At 34.9% G+C, this 18657-nt stretch overlaps 1 protein-coding gene across 1 annotated transcript in view; it reads right to left on the reverse strand.

The window, feature by feature from the left end:
- Nucleotides 1-14232, reverse strand: part of LOC107705741 (uridine-cytidine kinase-like 1) — a 33721-nt gene extending 19489 nt beyond the window's left edge. The window contains exons 1-8 of the mRNA XM_016509192.1: nucleotides 14009-14232; nucleotides 8700-8893; nucleotides 8492-8598; nucleotides 4178-4348; nucleotides 2918-2989; nucleotides 2651-2840; nucleotides 2423-2484; nucleotides 1096-1112 (exon numbers count right to left, since the gene is read on the reverse strand). Of these exons, the coding sequence (XP_016364678.1) occupies nucleotides 1096-1112; nucleotides 2423-2484; nucleotides 2651-2840; nucleotides 2918-2989; nucleotides 4178-4348; nucleotides 8492-8598; nucleotides 8700-8893; nucleotides 14009-14076 (881 nt within the window). The 5' untranslated portion in view covers nucleotides 14077-14232. The remainder of the gene's footprint in view (nucleotides 1-1095; nucleotides 1113-2422; nucleotides 2485-2650; nucleotides 2841-2917; nucleotides 2990-4177; nucleotides 4349-8491; nucleotides 8599-8699; nucleotides 8894-14008) is intronic.
- Nucleotides 14233-18657: the final 4425 nt, after the last annotated feature.

The raw sequence follows: 18657 nt of genomic DNA on the forward strand, positions 1-18657 counted from the left end.
AAAAAAAAAAAATATATATATATATAATAAATATAAAAAAAAATACAATGACAATACAATTAAATAATAGAAAATATATAGAAAATAAATATAAAAATTAACTAAACCAAACTAAATAAAAAATTATAATAATAAATAAATATATCAGTGTTGATACTAACTAAAACTAAAGCTGAAACTCATTTTCAGTAATTGTAATAAAGCTGCAATAAAATAAAATATAAATATTGCATGAAAAATGTAAACTGCATAAAAAAAACAACTAACTGAAATAAGTTTAAGTACTAAAATTACTAAAACTAAAAACAAATAATATATACAATAAATAATATGTTAAATTAAATAATTTATAATTTATATATTCTTTAGACAATAAATATTTTTATTTAATTTATTTATATATTTTAAATTGATATTTAATATTTTAAATTAAATTTTGTATTTATTTAAATATTTAATATAAACTGATGCACAAAAAGCACTAAAACTGTATTTGAAACCGAAATAAAATTAAATCTATACAGAACTACTTTGAAAACAAACTAATAAAATGACAAAAGGGTCTAACAAAATTGCTAAAACTTGCTAAAATTACAATGAAAACTGAAAATATAAAAATAAAAGCTAATTCAAAATATTAATAAACACCATAACACTGAATTAAATTAACAAAATAATAACAAAATGTAAAAAAAAAAAAAAACGATGTTGGGGTGAAATATGACATGTGTCTTCATGATATTCAAATTCACTTGATTGATTATTTAAAAAACTGAACCACACCAATGCTCATAACGACCAATGTGACAACATAAAGAGACGCTGCCCTCTATTGTTCAGTACAGGAAGTGCAGCAGGGCTCAGGAGGAGGAAGATTCCGTCATGCTCAGGCCTCAGTTTGAGAGGCTGGTAGAAGTTACCCCTGTGGACTGATCTGAGGCCAGTTTCCTCGCTCCTGCATTTGTGACTGCTCTGAATATCATTATCAGTTCTCAAACTGAGCCCAGATCAGTGCTGAGGGGAAACTTCTGTCAAGCGCGGCGGCTGTGCAGGCAGTGACAGGAAGTGAGAAGATGATGAGCAGTGCTACTCTACCTGACGCTGAGTTCCCGCTGCGCCACCGCGAGGGGAGGAAGAGGAGAGAACAATCCAGTGCGGTGAGGAAGCAAGGCCAAACAAAACGTGTCACACCAGTATTACAGAACATGAACAGGCCCACGCAGAATCTGCTTTAAAGGGACTTTTTTGAGCTGATTTTAGGAGGAAATCTGTGGGATTTTGTGGAATGATTTCAGGGAGCTGAGAGTATTACATTCTTACTGATAGCTGGAAATATCATCAAATTTATCAAAATATTCAACAGACACACAGCGGCCGGGAACATGTAGATCTTTGAAGGACGAGTGTTTGAATTTTGATTAAATATGTGGGTGCAGATTCCCTGTGGGCCTGAAAATGAGTAACAACATCATTTGCTGTTCAATATTACAGTCAGTGATACAAACCACATGACATGTCAAATATTAGTCCACTGCAAAGCATTCCCAATCCAAAACGCACAAGCGTTATTCAAACTACTTCTCATGAGGTGCACACACTGATTATTGCTCTAATAAATCACAGAAAAAACCTTTAGGAGGAAACAATGAAGATGAATGTAATAGTCATAATCAGTAAAACACAGGCTGTATGCGCCCACATTATAGAGGAAATATTGGTGAATATGTCTCGCAAAGAATAAGAATCTTCTTTGTAATGATAATTAAAAGGATGATTTCCCCCTGAAATGTATTGCAATATTGCCGAAATGACTTAAATTAATATATTATTTTAATATAATATTATTATAAATACATTAAAATCTAACTTAATTAAAATGCTAAATAATTCATATTCATAAATCATATTTCTCTTTCCTCAATTTGTTAATTTACCTATATAGACACTCCCAAATAAATGATTATGAGATATATATATATATATATATCAAATATTTATTTATCTTAATTAATTGTAATTGTAAATTTAATACAATTTGTTTACAAATGTCAAGAAATTTTAAATGATAGTTTTATATATTAGTTCTATAAATTTCATAATAATTACATTTACAATTAATTATGATAGTTAATTATATATGTTATAGTTCTGTTAAAATTATATTAAATAGGCAGCCTGGAATATTGTGATGACAGTGGGGAGCCTTAGTAACAATAAGTTGAGAACCACTGGTCTACAGTGAGTTTATAAGTCAAATATTTCATCCAGAAGGGGGCGATATTACACACCTGAAATTCTTCATAACCAGACCCACCATGATGAAATGATGCTTTAAATTGGGACTGTATCTTTGAATGCCTATACTGTGCTGTCTACTGCTAGATATTAAAATTAGTCTTCTCAACATGTCTGTTGATCTTACCTCCTCCAGCTGACTGTGTACATGCTGCACTATAAGATCAATGGCCACCATGTTGCCGCCACCTACAGGAAATAAAGAACAGGAATTCAAACTAAGCATTCCTAAATCATACTAGCACTACTGCTACAGTATGCAATATGTGCACTGTGAAATTTCTGTACAACTGACAAAATGTGCAGACTGTATCCTATAATGCAATCTGCTTGACATTTGTCAAAGCAAACTCACCGCGTGGCACCACGATATCTGCCAGCCTCATGGTGGGCTCGATGTACTGTTCAAAGGCTGGCTTCACAAACTTGTTGTACTGTTTGATCACTCCCTCAATGTCCCGGCCGCGCTCTGTGATGTCCCTCCTGAGCCTCCGTACCAGCCGGATGTCAGAATCTGTGTCCACAAAGATCTTCATATCTAGCAGCTGAAACACAGACAGACGATGCTCCAGATCAGGTCATTGAGAAGGTGAGGGAAAACAAGACATTGTATGAGGTTTACCTTCAGCAGCTCTTTATCTGCAAATAACATGATCCCCTCAAATATAATGACGCTGGCCCCATACACCGTTTTCTGCAAGCAGATAAACATCAATTAAAAACGAGTAGCAAAATAGTTATACCTTGTATAATTATTTTGTGTGCTTGGAAAAAAAAAAAAAGTTAAGTTTGATTCTAGTAGAGAAAGTAAACTTTATTTCAGCACACAGGCTTTTTATAAATCCTGATGAAGGCTTGTGCTGAAATGCTAAGATTAAATTATGTAATATTACAGTTAATGGAAAAGCAAATGCAGTGTTTATTAGCTTCTGTTAGTTAAAGACTAGAGGTTAGCTATTTTTTTGCTTGTATATTACAGGGCTTACTGAAGTATTTTGACCTTTGACCTAAAATATTTACTTCAAGTACTTCTGATTTTAAGGCAATAATTTAATAATTTAACAACATTTGCATGTTCATGGCTCTCTGGTTTTGGTTAATAGTCACATGACATGCAGGGAAAAAAAATATTTCAGCTTTAAGTAAGCGTTTTATTTAAATTTTTTGTTTTTAAAATTGTTTATTTTCAGTTTACATTTTTATGATTTAATTTTTCATATTTATTTTAATTAAAAATTTGTATGATTTTATTACTTTTTACAATAATTTATATTTAATTTTACATTTTTGTGATTAATTTTGTTATTATTTTAATTGTACATTTTTTTATGTAATTAGTTTTTTTATGATTTATATTTACATTTTTATGATTAATTTAAAAAATATTTTAATTTCACATTTTTATGATTTAATTATTTAAAAAAAAATTTTTTTGAATTGTTAATTTTTTTTATTTAAATATTAATTTTTTTAACTATTTTAATTTTATATTTTATGATTTAATTATACTTACAATTAAATATTTTAATTTGACACATTTGTGATTTGTCATTTTTAAGTTTTTATCATGTCATTATTTTTCTTTTTTATGATTTCATTAGTTATTAGCTTTTTCATGAACTCACAACCCAGTTTAGGAATATATCAAAAAGTTGACTTTTGCCACTTTTACAAAAGGTATCTTGACTGTTGTTAAGCCATTTTAAAATCATAAAGCAGCTTTCAAAGCAGCTTCCACAACACTGATAATTTACATAAACTTGGCACATGTGAATCAGAGGAGAAAAATGAGGAACATCAAACCCACAAATTCTGTTCATCTCATATAAATGATTTTACACATGATCAGCTCTCCACGCTCTGTGTGTGTGTTTCCACTCACCCATTCTTTCTGCCGTCCGTGTGTGGTGAAGTCATACACTGGGATCTTCACGCTCTTGCCCTGCTTGAGTTTGCGGAGAGTGTGCACCAGCAGGCTGAAATCAAAGGCGTCTGGATGGTCAAAGTTGTAATCATTATTAGCAGCCTGCAGCTGCTGTTCGGCCGTCAGAACCTGCAGGAAAGACGTCACAACAGACAGTCCAAGGTTACACCTCTGACTTCAGCTCAAATATCTGCCAGCGGTGTGGCCTGCTGGTTACAGATCAAGGCTGGTAACTGAAAGGTTGTAGGTTCAAAACAGACAAGGGTTGACCTATGAACTCACTGTCCTTGAGCAAGACACAACACCAGGTTCCTCCAGATAGTTGCCATTGCAAATCATGCATTTAGTAAATGTTTTAAAAGCCATGAGGGTTTGTGCATTACAGTGGTTTTACCACAGGTAAGGTGTGCTGTTAGACATGATGCAAAGGGGTAAACTACGGTAAAAATCACTAACACACACAGCCATGAGAGGCTAACTACTTCAATATAAACAACAGCAAAAGCAATCTGATAATAAATGGGGAAAATAAAAGTTTATTATTATTATTATTATTGCAGATATACCATTATCTACTATGCAAATGTTTGGTGTCAGTAGGATTTTTTTTTTCTTTAATTAATACTCATTAATATTCAAGGATGAATTTAACTGATCAAAAGTGACAATAAAAGACATTTATAATGTTAAAAGATTTCTATTTCAAATAAATGCTGTTCTTTTGAACTTCCTATTAATTTAAGAATCCTGAAAAAAAAACACAATGCAAAAATATGAAGCAGCACAACGGTTTTCAATATAAATAACAAGAAATGTTTATTGAGCAGTAAATAGATATTGAGCAGCATATTTGAATGATTTCTGAAGGATCTGAAGACTGTAAAATTCAGCTTTGCATCACAGGAATAAATTGCATTTCAAAATATATCCAAAAAGAAAGTTATTTTTAATTGTAATAATATTTGACAATATGACAGTTTTACTGTATTTTTGATCAAACAAATGTAGTATAAAAGCATAAAAGTTAAGCATAAAAGACAAAACACAAAAAAAAAAAAATCTAAATAAATAAATAATACAACCCCAAATTTTTGAATGCTTGTGCATTGTATTAGAGATAATGCAGATGTGCAGAATTGTTGGGAAAACAGAGAGACAGACTGCTCTCACTCCTTTTGACGAATACATTTCCATGTTTTTTTTTTTAAATCTAGCAATTTAAAAAAACATTTTGTAGAGATTAGAGGCTATATATTCTTTGTGAAGGCAAAAAAAAAAAGTTTTAAGAATTTTAGAAGTGTATATTTCCACAATAAGATATAATAAAAAATGATTTTAATTAAAATGAAACAAAAAATAAAATAAAATAAAATAGTAATATATACAGTGCCGTGAAAAGGTTTTTGCCCCCTTCCTGTTTTTTTTATTTTTTGCATATTTGTCACACTTAAAAGATTCAGATTATCAAACTAGGGTTGTGTCGGTGAGGAAATTTTCCCACCGGTTAATCGACGTGTGACAACACCGGTAAAACCGGTATCACCGCGGGGGCGGGGCGTTCCCTATTTTCCTCGCTTTCCTTCGCTTTTAAATAGCTTGTAAAAGCGGTGTGCCCATTTTACTTTCACTTTAAAATACCGGCAATTCGGAGTAAAGCAATTGTTCGTTTTTAGTTCGTTTGAAGTTGTTGCTGCAAAGGGTGGCACAACCAGTTATTAGATTTTAATAGAAGTAATTTAATAGAATTACTTCTTCACATAGTGCCAGGCAGGTTTGGACAGCTTTTTTCCCTTAATAAATGAAATCAATATATATATATATATATAAGGAGAACAAATATGGAGGGATATATTTTCTGTCTTATTTAAGACACAGTGCCAGTCCACTGAGCAAATGAAGTGTGTGGTATTATCACCCCCTGTCCTCCCGTGGGGCACATGGCTAAGGTCAGCCGAACTAAATTTAGGAGGAACATTAACACACAGGTACATGTACGCAAACACACACTCATAGATTTACTTCTTTGGCTGTGTGTGATTCTGCCTTTTCCACCTCATACAAATGTAATGTTTTCTCTTCAGCTATGCAACAACAGCTGGTCAACCGTTTAAACAAATGCCTAACTAGTCTAGAATAGCTGCTCTGATCCACCTGACAGTGCCGTTCCTCTGCAGACTAAACACAGTGTCAATGACATTCCTCACATGACAGGGTGAACGGCTGTTTAACACAGCTCACTCAAACATCACGAAGACGTGTTTTAATGCTGCAGCAGAGCACAGTAAAGATGCTTGCGTTTCTCAGCACACCTGAGATGTGTGAGAGGATCTGAGCGACGTTTACTCTGAGATTCCTCACTGTGCTGTAAAGCCACCAGCTGCCTCAAGTATATAATGCATTAGATAACTCAAAGTGAAGTAATGGCTCCTGTACACGCTCTCTCTCTCTTATATGAACAGATGCATGAACGTTTCATATCTCTGGATAGAGCTTTTATATTCTCACATCTGGATGAGGGTTCATGAACTAGAATTTCCACACTGATTTCCACAAATTGTGAAAATATATGACACCCTGCCAGTCACAATTTTAGACACTGAATTTAGGTTTAACTTTGCAAAGGGTGGCAACTGTGAAGAAACTCAAATATGCTGTAAGATAGTTTTGATTCAATTCAAGTAAACAAGTCAAAAAAGATTCCCAAACAACAAGTACCTGAGTCTGACTACTTGGGGCCAGATTCACGAAGCATTCTTAATCATCAAATTATTTTCTTTTCTTCTTAATTTCTAACTTAAAATAATATTTTGTATTCCCCAAAACTTTCTTTTGCTTAAGACTGTTCTAAAGAAAAAAAAAAGGAAAAGAATTTGAAGTCCTGAACAGAAAAATCATCATAAATCCCCAAAGCTAATCGCGTGTGCACACCAAAAGCAAAGCAAATATTCACATTGCATTACATTTTCCCGCTTGAGTTGAAATTTTTTAACTTGTGCAGAAGTCGCGATTGAGGCGAATATTGTGCGTTCACTGCAATCGCATCGCCCAATTGGTGTCTATTCGCGTCTTTGTATTGACTTTGTATGTAATCTACTCGTGTAAACAATTAAATTAGCTTTTGGTGTGCACACAGCATAAGATGTTTATTCATTTATTGGGTCGTGTGAAATATTAATATATAATTAAAATATTGAATTTTGTTTCATTGAAAAACTATTTTTCGGTTTAACACTGTAAAGCTTCTTTGGCACAATCAGTGTTATATAACGTGCTACAGAAATAAAGATGACTTGACTTAAGCATTACAACATGACACTAACTACATATGCATATAATCAGGGCCTACATTTTGCCACACCTGCCAATGGCCAGTGACTTCAGAACATTTACTTACCATAAATATTTTTTACCAGCCATGAAACTGTATGTGCATTACTTCATTAAAACAGGCAGGACTAACTGGGGAAACACATCTAACTGCAATTTTAATAACCATTTTATTTAGTTTTTTTTTTTTAATTAAACAAATCAACAAAAATATATTACTGTAATACTACTGAACTGTAAATTATTTAATAATTTATACAATGATAATAATAAAATGGCACATGCTGCATTTTCAAATGCACGTTATAAGCGACTCAAACTCACAGCACTTGCAGGGACTGAGTTTGTGCGGAGAAGAAACGTCACATTTAACGATTGATGATGTGTTCAATTTAGGCCTTGAGCGCTAGGGAGTGTACTGTAGTGACACCACTGATCGATAATGTAAACAATGATCAGTCATGATATGACTTTTCACTGAATTACAAATTCAGTAACAACTCTACAAAAACTTTGTTTTTTATTTTATATATCATTTTGTCCACTCAGCACATATGAGAGAGTCCATTCACAGGACACATTTACTCTAGCTGCGCACACACATCAGGACACATTCATATGGACACATAACAAGAATTACTTCAAAGTTTATCTTCAGAAATGTTTCAATTTTATACATTTTGTGAACGCGGCCACTGCAACTTAACAAACCACAAGGGTTTGGGCATTTTTCACGTACTGTATATCTTCAAGGAATTGTAACAGAAGAAAATATTCATCCATTTCAGCCACTATGCTAATTTCTGCCGTTTCGCTTACTTCAAAACCATTCGGCCTGTCTCCAAAACTGTGCCCACAAAAGACACGCCAGCAAACACAAAGATGCAAAATAAATCAGTAGGGACATTTAATGCATGAATGATTTCCAATGAGATGATGTGTTACCTTGTAAAATGAATCCATTGACAGAAGAACGACCCAAGGAACATCCAAGGCCTCGATAATTTTACGAGCAACTGTTGTTTTGCCTGAGGCACTGCCTCCGCAAAGCCCTATGGGTAAAAACAGACCAGTAAATTGACACTTGACGATGGTCGACAAAGATTGTGGTGGTGCTTTTTTGTTTCTCCCTGGAGTGCTTTAATACACTGACCGATAACAAAAGCTTCTTTGGACTGGGTCCCGTGTTCATTGTACCACGGCGGGCGTCCGGCGGTGTAGATGGTCCTCTTACTGGTCCGCAGCAGCGGAGGCTCTGATTTGCACTGGCTGGTGGTTCGTTTCCGTGGCGACAGGCTGGTGTTGATGGATGGGAGGAGCCTGTCCAGAGAGCCTTCCCCACCGCCACTATTAACAAGAGGAAATATGATACAGTGAATGAGACAAGTCACATCCTGCTATTTCCTGTGTCAATTCTGACTTCCTGCTCACAAACTGTACAAGGTTACCAATTATGGCAACGCCTCTATAACTACCTTTAACTATGTAGATAATAGGCAGTGCAGCTTCATCTATTTCAATGAGGAAAGACTGGAAAAAAAAAAACTATCAAGATCTGATAGCAGTGGTATCATAAATTTTATAGTATGTTGTAGCCTCTGGCACAAACAACAGCAGCCCCATATTACACTGAACCTGGCAAATACGTCAACAGTAAATGTGGTACAACATGATCAATGAAACGGAGATAATTGAAATATCGTGTCGTCATGTCGGTTATAAATTGTTAATGACAGTTCAGCTTGAGCAAAGCAACTGACCTCATTGTGAACAACTGTTTTTCGTTTCATCCCTTGTTATTAATAATGAAAACATATGGGCAGTGGTACCATAGCGTGATTAAAGATAACTCACAGGCCCTGAGGTTTGTTCTCGTGTGCAAAGCAAGTATGGTTGAGCTTTCGTTTACCATATTTGATATTCTCTATGTCTATTGATCAATGTTTGTATGCATATAAAAGCCAAAATAAATCTGTTCATCATATAAAGTGATCGTGTCTCTTCAGAAAACTTGGATTTTAATGGAGGGACACGAAACCCTCAAGTTTCATTATTAAAAATATCTTAATTTGTGTTTTGAAGATGAATTAAAGTCTTATGGGTTTCGATGGGGAGTAAGTGATTACAGATTTTTCATTGTAGGGTGAACTATCCCTTTAATTCAATTAAAAATAAAGCATGTATCATCAATGATATCATATCACAACTGAAAATAATTCAATTTTTTGGGACCAAATATAGACACAAAGGTACTAGCAAGAAAGCTGGATAACAACTATCTGCTTAAAGCCCAATATTAATCCCAAACATTACATTGCCCACATTATATTTAACTTAAATAATAAGCACATATTTACAGTACGTGTACATGCTGATAATTTCTATTACTTGTTACATACTTTTGTAAATAGACTGTGCAATGACCACTTACATGTGTGATTAATAATTACCAGTATGCATAAGCAAACTATGCTAATGGTGCATTTGCTTGTTGAAAACAAGCTCTGGTTTCTGAGTGCTGGAATGGTTTCTAAGTGCATTTCTGTAATGATTGATGAGTCATGAAGGCTGGTGTTGATGGATGGGAGGAGCCTGTCCAGAGAGCCTTCCCCACCGCCACTATAAAAAAAAGAGGAAACAAGATACAGTGAACAAGACAAGTCACATCCTGCTATTTCCTGTGTCAATTCTGACTTCCTGCTCACAAACTGTACAAGGTTACCAATTATGGCAACGCCTCTATAACTACCTTTAACTATGTAGATAATAGGCAGTGCAGCTTCATCTATTTCAATGAGGAAAGACTGGAAAAAAAAAAACTATCAAGATCTGATAGCAGTGGTATCATAAATTTTATAGTATGTTGTAGCCTCTGGCACAAACAACAGCAGCCCCATATTACACTGAACCTGGCAAATACGTCAACAGTAAATGTGGTACAACATGATCAATGAAACGGAGATAATTGAAATATCGTGTCGTCATGTCGGTTATAAATTGTTAATGACAGTTCAGCTTGAGCAAAGCAACTGACCTCATTGTGAACAACTGTTTTTCGTTTCATCCCTTGTTATTAATAATGAAAACATATGGGCAGTGGTACCATAGCGTGATTAAAGATAACTCACAGGCCCTGAGGTTTGTTCTCGTGTGCAAAGCAAGTATGGTTGAGCTTTCGTTTACCATATTTGATATTCTCTATGTCTATTGATCAATGTTTGTATGCATATAAAAGCCAAAATAAATCTGTTCATCATATAAAGTGATCGTGTCTCTTCAGAAAACTTGGATTTTAATGGAGGGACACGAAACCCTCAAGTTTCATTATTAAAAATATCTTAATTTGTGTTTTGAAGATGAATTAAAGTCTTATGGGTTTCGATGGGGAGTAAGTGATTACAGATTTTTCATTGTAGGGTGAACTATCCCTTTAATTCAATTAAAAATAAAGCATGTATCATCAATGATATCATATCACAACTGAAAATAATTCAATTTTTTGGGACCAAATATAGACACAAAGGTACTAGCAAGAAAGCTGGATAACAACTATCTGCTTAAAGCCCAATATTAATCCCAAACATTACATTGCCCACATTATATTTAACTTAAATAATAAGCACATATTTACAGTACGTGTACATGCTGATAATTTCTATTACTTGTTACATACTTTTGTAAATAGACTGTGCAATGACCACTTACATGTGTGATTAATAATTACCAGTATGCATAAGCAAACTATGCTAATGGTGCATTTGCTTGTTGAAAACAAGCTCTGGTTTCTGAGTGCTGGAATGGTTTCTAAGTGCATTTCTGTAATGATTGATGAGTCATGAATCAATGAAAGAGATACAAGATGAAATTGGTGGACGCCTATGAGAGGCACACTGCAGTGTGGGTCACACCTTAGGAACTTAGTAGAGCTCACAAGCAGCAAGAAACTGAAAGGTTTAAAGAAAAATACTTACTAAAGCAGACGGGAAAGCCAAACGTCCACAGAAGATGCGTACATGTACTTGTCCATTAAGTAGAAGAAATAAACAAAACACGCAGCCTACTCTCAATTAATCATCTATATGTTTAAAAAGCCAGTCAGATCATGTGGTGCATGACTGCGTAATCCCTAAACATGCTTACATACCATGGTTAACCCACAATGCCTAGACCTTGAACCTCTACAAACTACGGTACAACTGGTAAAACTAGAAAAAAGCAAGTTTACCAGGCAGAAAAGATGTCTTGTGTGGTGAGTGTGCCTTTGAGTTTCTGTTTGTGCGAATAGAGATCACCTTGGCTTTCTAGTTTATCTGCCCTGCTACAATATGAGAGCGATACCAGATAAGACGTCAAACGGTGGACCCTGCCCTTACATTTTCAGAAAAACAAAACAAAACCATTGTAAAGTACAGTTCATAAAAGTCTCTGTCTCTTAAAGGAACAGTTCAACCAAAATGACAGTCTGTCTTCATTTACTGTATGTCTTTCTTTCTTCTGTACAAAACAAAAGGAGAATTTATAGCAGAATATCCAAGCTGCACTACACAATTAAATATCTATAGAATGAAAATGTATGGTGACCACAACTTTCAAGGCAGGATTTTCAGTAAATAATGTAACTATATTCTGTTCCTCACATAGAGCTATCGAATGACTTGGAGACTTTAAATATAGTGCACCAGCCAAATGGATTAATGTTATCAGGGTTTCTGGGTGGGTTTTAATGGTAAATTTAAGACTTTTTAAGACCAAGTAGCCTAAAGAGAATTTAAGGAATAGACTGAAGGGAACACAAATGCGTCAATATGGTCTCTTAATGTAAATGTCTTACCAAAGTTTGAAAATTCAATTTCCTATAGATCTCCATTACTTTTTCATTTATTTCACAAACAAAATAGTTTAGGGCTTGAATAGCTCTGCTCCCAAACACTAGAATATGAAAAGAAAAAAAATATCCTTCCTTAGTATTTTTGTCTTGTTTTCGAGTGCAAATGTTTAAAGATTCTTAAATAACATAAACTTGAGACACAAAATGACATAGGAAGATAAGTCTTTCTTTCTGAGAGATTTATCAAAATGAAGTGAATTTATAATTAAAACAAGAACAAATATCTGCCAACGGAGAACCTTTAATATTTGAAAACAGTTTTATGGTGAAAATCTTAAATGACAGATTAAACTATATTACCAACAGTAATATCTAATGATGCAAACTACTTAACTTTTTTCTGTCAAATTTCACCATTTTGAATTGAAAATATAGGCTATAATTTACATGATTCATGCAATTCTTAACAGAATGCGACGAGACATGAAAAATTAACAGGTATTTTCAGCTTCACAGGACTGGAGTGGTGTGGATTACTTGTGGATTATTGTGATGTTTTTATCAGCTGTTTGGACTTTCAATCTGACGGCACCCATTCACTGCAGAGGATCAACTGGTGAGCAAGTGATGAAGAAAAACTCATCTACATCTTGGATGGCCTGAGGTTGAGCAAATGTCCAGAAAATTCTAATTTTCGGGTGAACTATTTAACTTCTTTTCTATCAACTGATTAAAACTGACAACTCTGCACGAATCCTACATACAATTTGGATTACAGTACGAATTTCACATTGGCCAGTATTTACAGGTTTCCATTCAGATTTTTGTATTTGCTATGTATTGCTAACACCAAATATTCAAAGATGTCATATTTTACTTTTACAGTGTTTACACTAAAACATGCCAACCCTGAAACAATACCTAGACATTGGTTGAAAATGTTCTGATTCTTTATTATTGTTCTCTTATAGTTGTGCTCTTTTGCACTTTAATCTGTTTGAGAGATTGGTTTACTTTTTGTTGTGTATTGTTTTATTATGTAACTTTTAACAATGTTTGTTCATCAAAATCAACCTGATTTTGTAAAGTAATTCAATACGGTTACAATACCATATAACAAATAAAAGTTTCAACAATTACCCATAATTTCGTACATCATATTTCTAACGGAATAGAGCAGTATGAACATTCTTCAAAACATCTCCTTTCATGTTTCACAGAAGAAAGCCAGTCATATGGGTCTGGAACAACATGAGGATGAATAACGTGACAGAATTTTCCTTTTTGGGTGAAGGATCACTTTAAAAAATACAGACGTTAACCTAAACGACAGCACATCAGCAACTTCTGGTTCGCATCATGAGTTCACTCAAGGACGGTATGAGAATACACCATTGTGCAGATCGCTTATTCAATTGAAACCTGACAAGATGTGCCAATCATAAGCTCAGGTTCTCTGCAAATACATAAATCTGATGCAAACGAGCTTAACAAACAAACATAGAAAGCAGAAAGTCCTGTCAGCAACGGCTGAATTTACCATACAAGTATGTGCGCAGACTGCACAACAAAACAACACACCTGAGGATGCGCACAAAGATGCTCTGAAAATGACTTCAAGTTACCAGGCTTACCTTCCATCTGCCCTAAGAGCCCAGCAGCCTGATATCCTGGCTCCCGAGTACGCTGGGAGTGTGTTCATGATGGGCGCGCAGAGGCAGACAGACGAGAGCTCCAGAGAAAGATCAGCGCTAATATAACCGCTGGGACGCACGCATACACGGACACTCAGAGCGCCTGCCCTCTGGCAAGCCGAGGAGAGCCACAGGAACAGGAAGAAACGAAAGTGAAGCAGAGGGGAGGAAAACAAAACTGTGCTTTCTACGACGGTTTGGTTTTGTTTTCACCGTCACAAGCGTTTAGTGGGCTGGGACCATTCAAGACAAACCGTTCAGTCTTTCTTTGTCCCTAACATGCTACTATATGGACCCTGCCAACAAACATGAGGATAACCTATCCCGCAGATTATGTTTGGCGGGTGGTATTAATAGCAGCAGGTTGGAAACACGCAGAGCACACGCCCCCCTCCGCTGGCCTCTTACGGGGCAGCTCATCTGTCTCTGTGACACTCGGACTACTGCTGCTCCATGAAAGAGCGATTTTGAATGTTGTCCTTAGGCGCGGAACATAAACAAATCAGGCTGCTCTGTGAAGCGGGGAGCACTGGGTGTGAGAGCAGGTGTGGAGACGCAGTCTGGTGTCACGAGGTCTGTGCGCTCTCTATAATACACCCAAGGGCTCTGCGATCACCATATCAACCAGCCTGTCCTGTGGGGCGTATCTCCACCTGCCCCCCCTCGCGGGACACCCCTCACAAACATCATGATGAAACTCAGTATCCCAGCCAGTACTGAATGTAATGTCACAGCACATGCACTTCCACAAACATACTCTATATAAAACTGTGAGTCCTGTGTGTATTAAGATCCTTAACTAAAAAAAAGTCCCAATAATTAGATGTTTTACTATTATAGTAATAATAGCATTACTAGTAATAATAGTTAATAATTAATAATAGTATTAATAACTGATTATGATAACATGATTAAAACTTACTATGAGAATCCGCCAAAAAAGATGACAATAATAGAGTTGTCATACACACATAAACTGTCACAAATCCTTAAAGAATGTATAAGTATATTATATTATTTATATTTTATTGTACAGGTTTGTATATTTAATACTTTTATTCAGCAAGGACACATTATGTTGATCACAAATAACAGTAAAACATTTTTAATGTTACAAAATATTTCTATTTCAAATAAATAAAAATTAATTTTTATATTTCTATTCATAAAATGTATCAAGGTTTCCACAAAAATATTAAGCAGCACTACTTTTTATAAATTAATTCTTACACCGATCAGGCATAACATTATGGCCACTGACAGGTGAAGTGCATAACACTGATTATCTCTTCATCACGGCACTGTTAGTGGGTGGGATATATTAGGCAGCAAGTGATCATTTTGTCCTCAAAGTTGATGTCTTAGAAGCAGGAAAAATGAGCAAGCGTAAGGATTTGAGCGAGTTTGACAAGGGCCAAATGGTGATGGCTAGACGACTGGGTCAGAGCATCTCCAAAACTGTAGCTCTTGTGGGGTGTTCCCGGTCTGCAGTGGTCAGTATCTATCAAAAGTGCTCCAAGGAAGGAACAGTGGTGAACCGGCGACAGGGTCCCTGCCACAAAGCATAAATGGTTCAGGAGCACAACAACGTGTTTGAGGTGTTGACTTGGCCTCCAAATTCCCCAGATCTCAATCCAATTGAGCATCTGTGGGATGTGCAGGACTTAAAGGATCTGCTGCTAACATCTTGGTGCCAGAAACCACAGCACACCTTCAGGGGTCTAGTGGAGTCCATGTCTCGACAGGTCAGGGCTGTTTTGGCAGCAAAAGGGGGACCAACAATATTAGGAAGGTGGTCATAATGTTATGCCTGATCTGTGTATATTTATGCATTCATATATAGACTACCATTCAAAAGTTTGGGGTCAGTATTTTTTTATGTTTTTGGTAGACATGTTCACCAAAGCTGGATTTATTTGATAAAAAAAAATACCGTATACACAACAATATTTTTAACAATTTAAAAGAACTGTTTTCTATGTTAATATACTTTAAAATGTAATTAATTGCTGTGATCAAAGCTGAATTTTCAGCATCATTACTCCAGTCTTCAGTGTCACACGATTCTCCAGAAATCCTTCTAATATGCTAATTTCTAAATTGCTGCTCAAGAACCATTGTGCTACTTAATATTTTTGGAAACTACAATACATTTTTTCAGAATTTGTTTGATGAATAGAACGTTTCAAATAACAGAATTCATTAGAAACAGACATTTTTTGTAACATCATAAATACCCTTACTATGAGTTTTGATCAATTTAATTAAATAATTATAAATAAAAGTAATAATTTCTTTAAAAAAAAAAAATCTTACTGACCCCACATTTGAACTGTAGTGTACAGTATATATAGCAACCTAAAAGAAGTATATCCAAGCCCCAGAAGAGCTGATCCACACAATCATACAGATGCAATGATGCACCTACTGTAGGCTATCTATATGTGCTGTATAATTCAAGATTTCCTCTTTCCACTTCAATCCTATACATGTCAGCTTACACACATGGAGAACATTCCCAACAGCAGCTGGCTCTGTGTAAATATACAGTAATGAGTTACATGAGCACGCCCTCTGGCGGCGGACTGCGGCGCTGCGACTCAAAGCAAACACAAAGAGGAGAGAATGAGAAATATAAACTATAATTTAGAATCTATTTATAGAAAACTACTCCAAAATATTCTGTAGTTTAAGAATTTATTCTATGTATTAGTTCAAAACACCAGTCAATACATGGCCAACCAACCAAGTGTAATGAAATCAACTCAACTACAGGTGTCGTTAACAATGATGTACTGTAAGCAAAGTAACGTTAGATTAATTACTTACAGCACATATCATTCATAGTTAGGTGTGGCTGAAAAACGGTCCACAGAAATAACGGTGATGATATGAGTCATAACACATACTACCTAGTCCTAGATCATGGCACCATGCGCTTCACTGTCATACAGCAACAGTGAGCAGGAACTTACATTTACTGATAATCTGTTTTTCAAGAAAACACATTTTAAACATAGCCTATTTAAAGACCGTATTTTGTGGACAGACCCACAAAATAATACTAATAGAATAAAAAAGACGAGTAAACAGGGTCATACATTTATAATAATGTCGAAACAAGTATCTACACCTCTTGTTATTTTAGAAGACGTTTATGAATATTGCTAGATGCTTATGATTAACCTGTGTGTATTGTAAAGTCTTAGAAACACGCGAGACGCAGCATTGACTCCCAGCACGTGCGCTCCAGCGCTCATCATCATCATCATCGCGATAAAATGTTATCTATGTATAGAAACAAATTAAAAGAACAGGAGTCTTAATAACTGGCGCTAAAGAGCTTAAAACGTACCTTGTGCGGCGCACAGCTGATTTCTCTCCGCACTCCATCGCCGAGACCCTTCCGTCTGCGCACACGGCTGACATCGTTAGTTTCCTATTTGACAATCAGCTGTTGCGACTTTAGGCTTAACTGATGCTGCTGGGATATGTAGTTTCATATTTCATGGGGTCGTGCGTGTCTTCAGCCAAAGGGAACTACAAATCCCAGAATGTAAAGTGTAAAGTATATTTGTAAGTACAGGTTTAGGGATACCTCATGGTAGCGTTTGCTGTACTGAATTTAACTTGTGATAATTTACTAAAAATAATATAATGAATTAATGTTATACATGTTACTAACGTATATGCATTTTATAAATTGCTATACTTTATACATACACTACCGTTATAAATATTATATACAAACCTATTATTTTTAAAAAACAACATCAACAAATATAGTTTATACATACATTAACACAAACCTTTAAAAAAATCTTATAACAATAAGGTACATATTTTATTCATATACTTTTTTAGAAATGGATTGATATATAGGCTATTTTATACATATACTGTTCAAAAGTTTGGGCCAGTAAGATTTGAAAGAAATTAACACTTTTTTTCAGCAAGGACACTTTAAATTGATCAAAAAACAGTAAAAACATTTATGTTACAAATGATTTCTATTTCATATAAATAAAAAAGGTATCATGACTTCCACAAAAAACACACTATTCTAAAATAAAATATTATTATAATATTCCTTTAATTTTATGAATTACATTTAAAAATATTTATATTTTTTCTCTATTGATTTTGGGGTGATATTTGACATTTAATACATCCAAACACACACACACACACACACACAAACAAATCAGTCAGTCAAATCTTTGTCAACATTTTATTAATTATTTGAGGGGTATTAATGCACAGTTAATACACCAGGGGAAAAAGAGACAGAATAATAGTTTAGATTCAGAACTCTTGCCAACCTAGGTAAAAACTTTAAAGGAATAAAAGATCATTTCGTCCATTACTGACATTATTGGATAAGTATTAATAGATCTAACCGTTTCTAGAGCATCTGAATAAAATCGACGTTTTTGGATCATACTTTTGTACCTCAGACCAGGGCCTGCTCAGACTCATTTCAAATGAAACACAATGACTTCTATTTGTAAACTTCTTTGAGGACGTTCTCCGTCAGACCTCTGATGGGTCAAATTCTAACATGAGAAATCCTCATTTCACACAAAAGC

Source organism: Sinocyclocheilus rhinocerous, unplaced genomic scaffold (genome assembly GCF_001515625.1).
Source record: "Sinocyclocheilus rhinocerous isolate Xijiao unplaced genomic scaffold, SAMN03320098_v1.1 scaffold263, whole genome shotgun sequence".
NCBI classification, from domain to species: Eukaryota; Metazoa; Chordata; class Actinopteri; order Cypriniformes; family Cyprinidae; genus Sinocyclocheilus; species Sinocyclocheilus rhinocerous.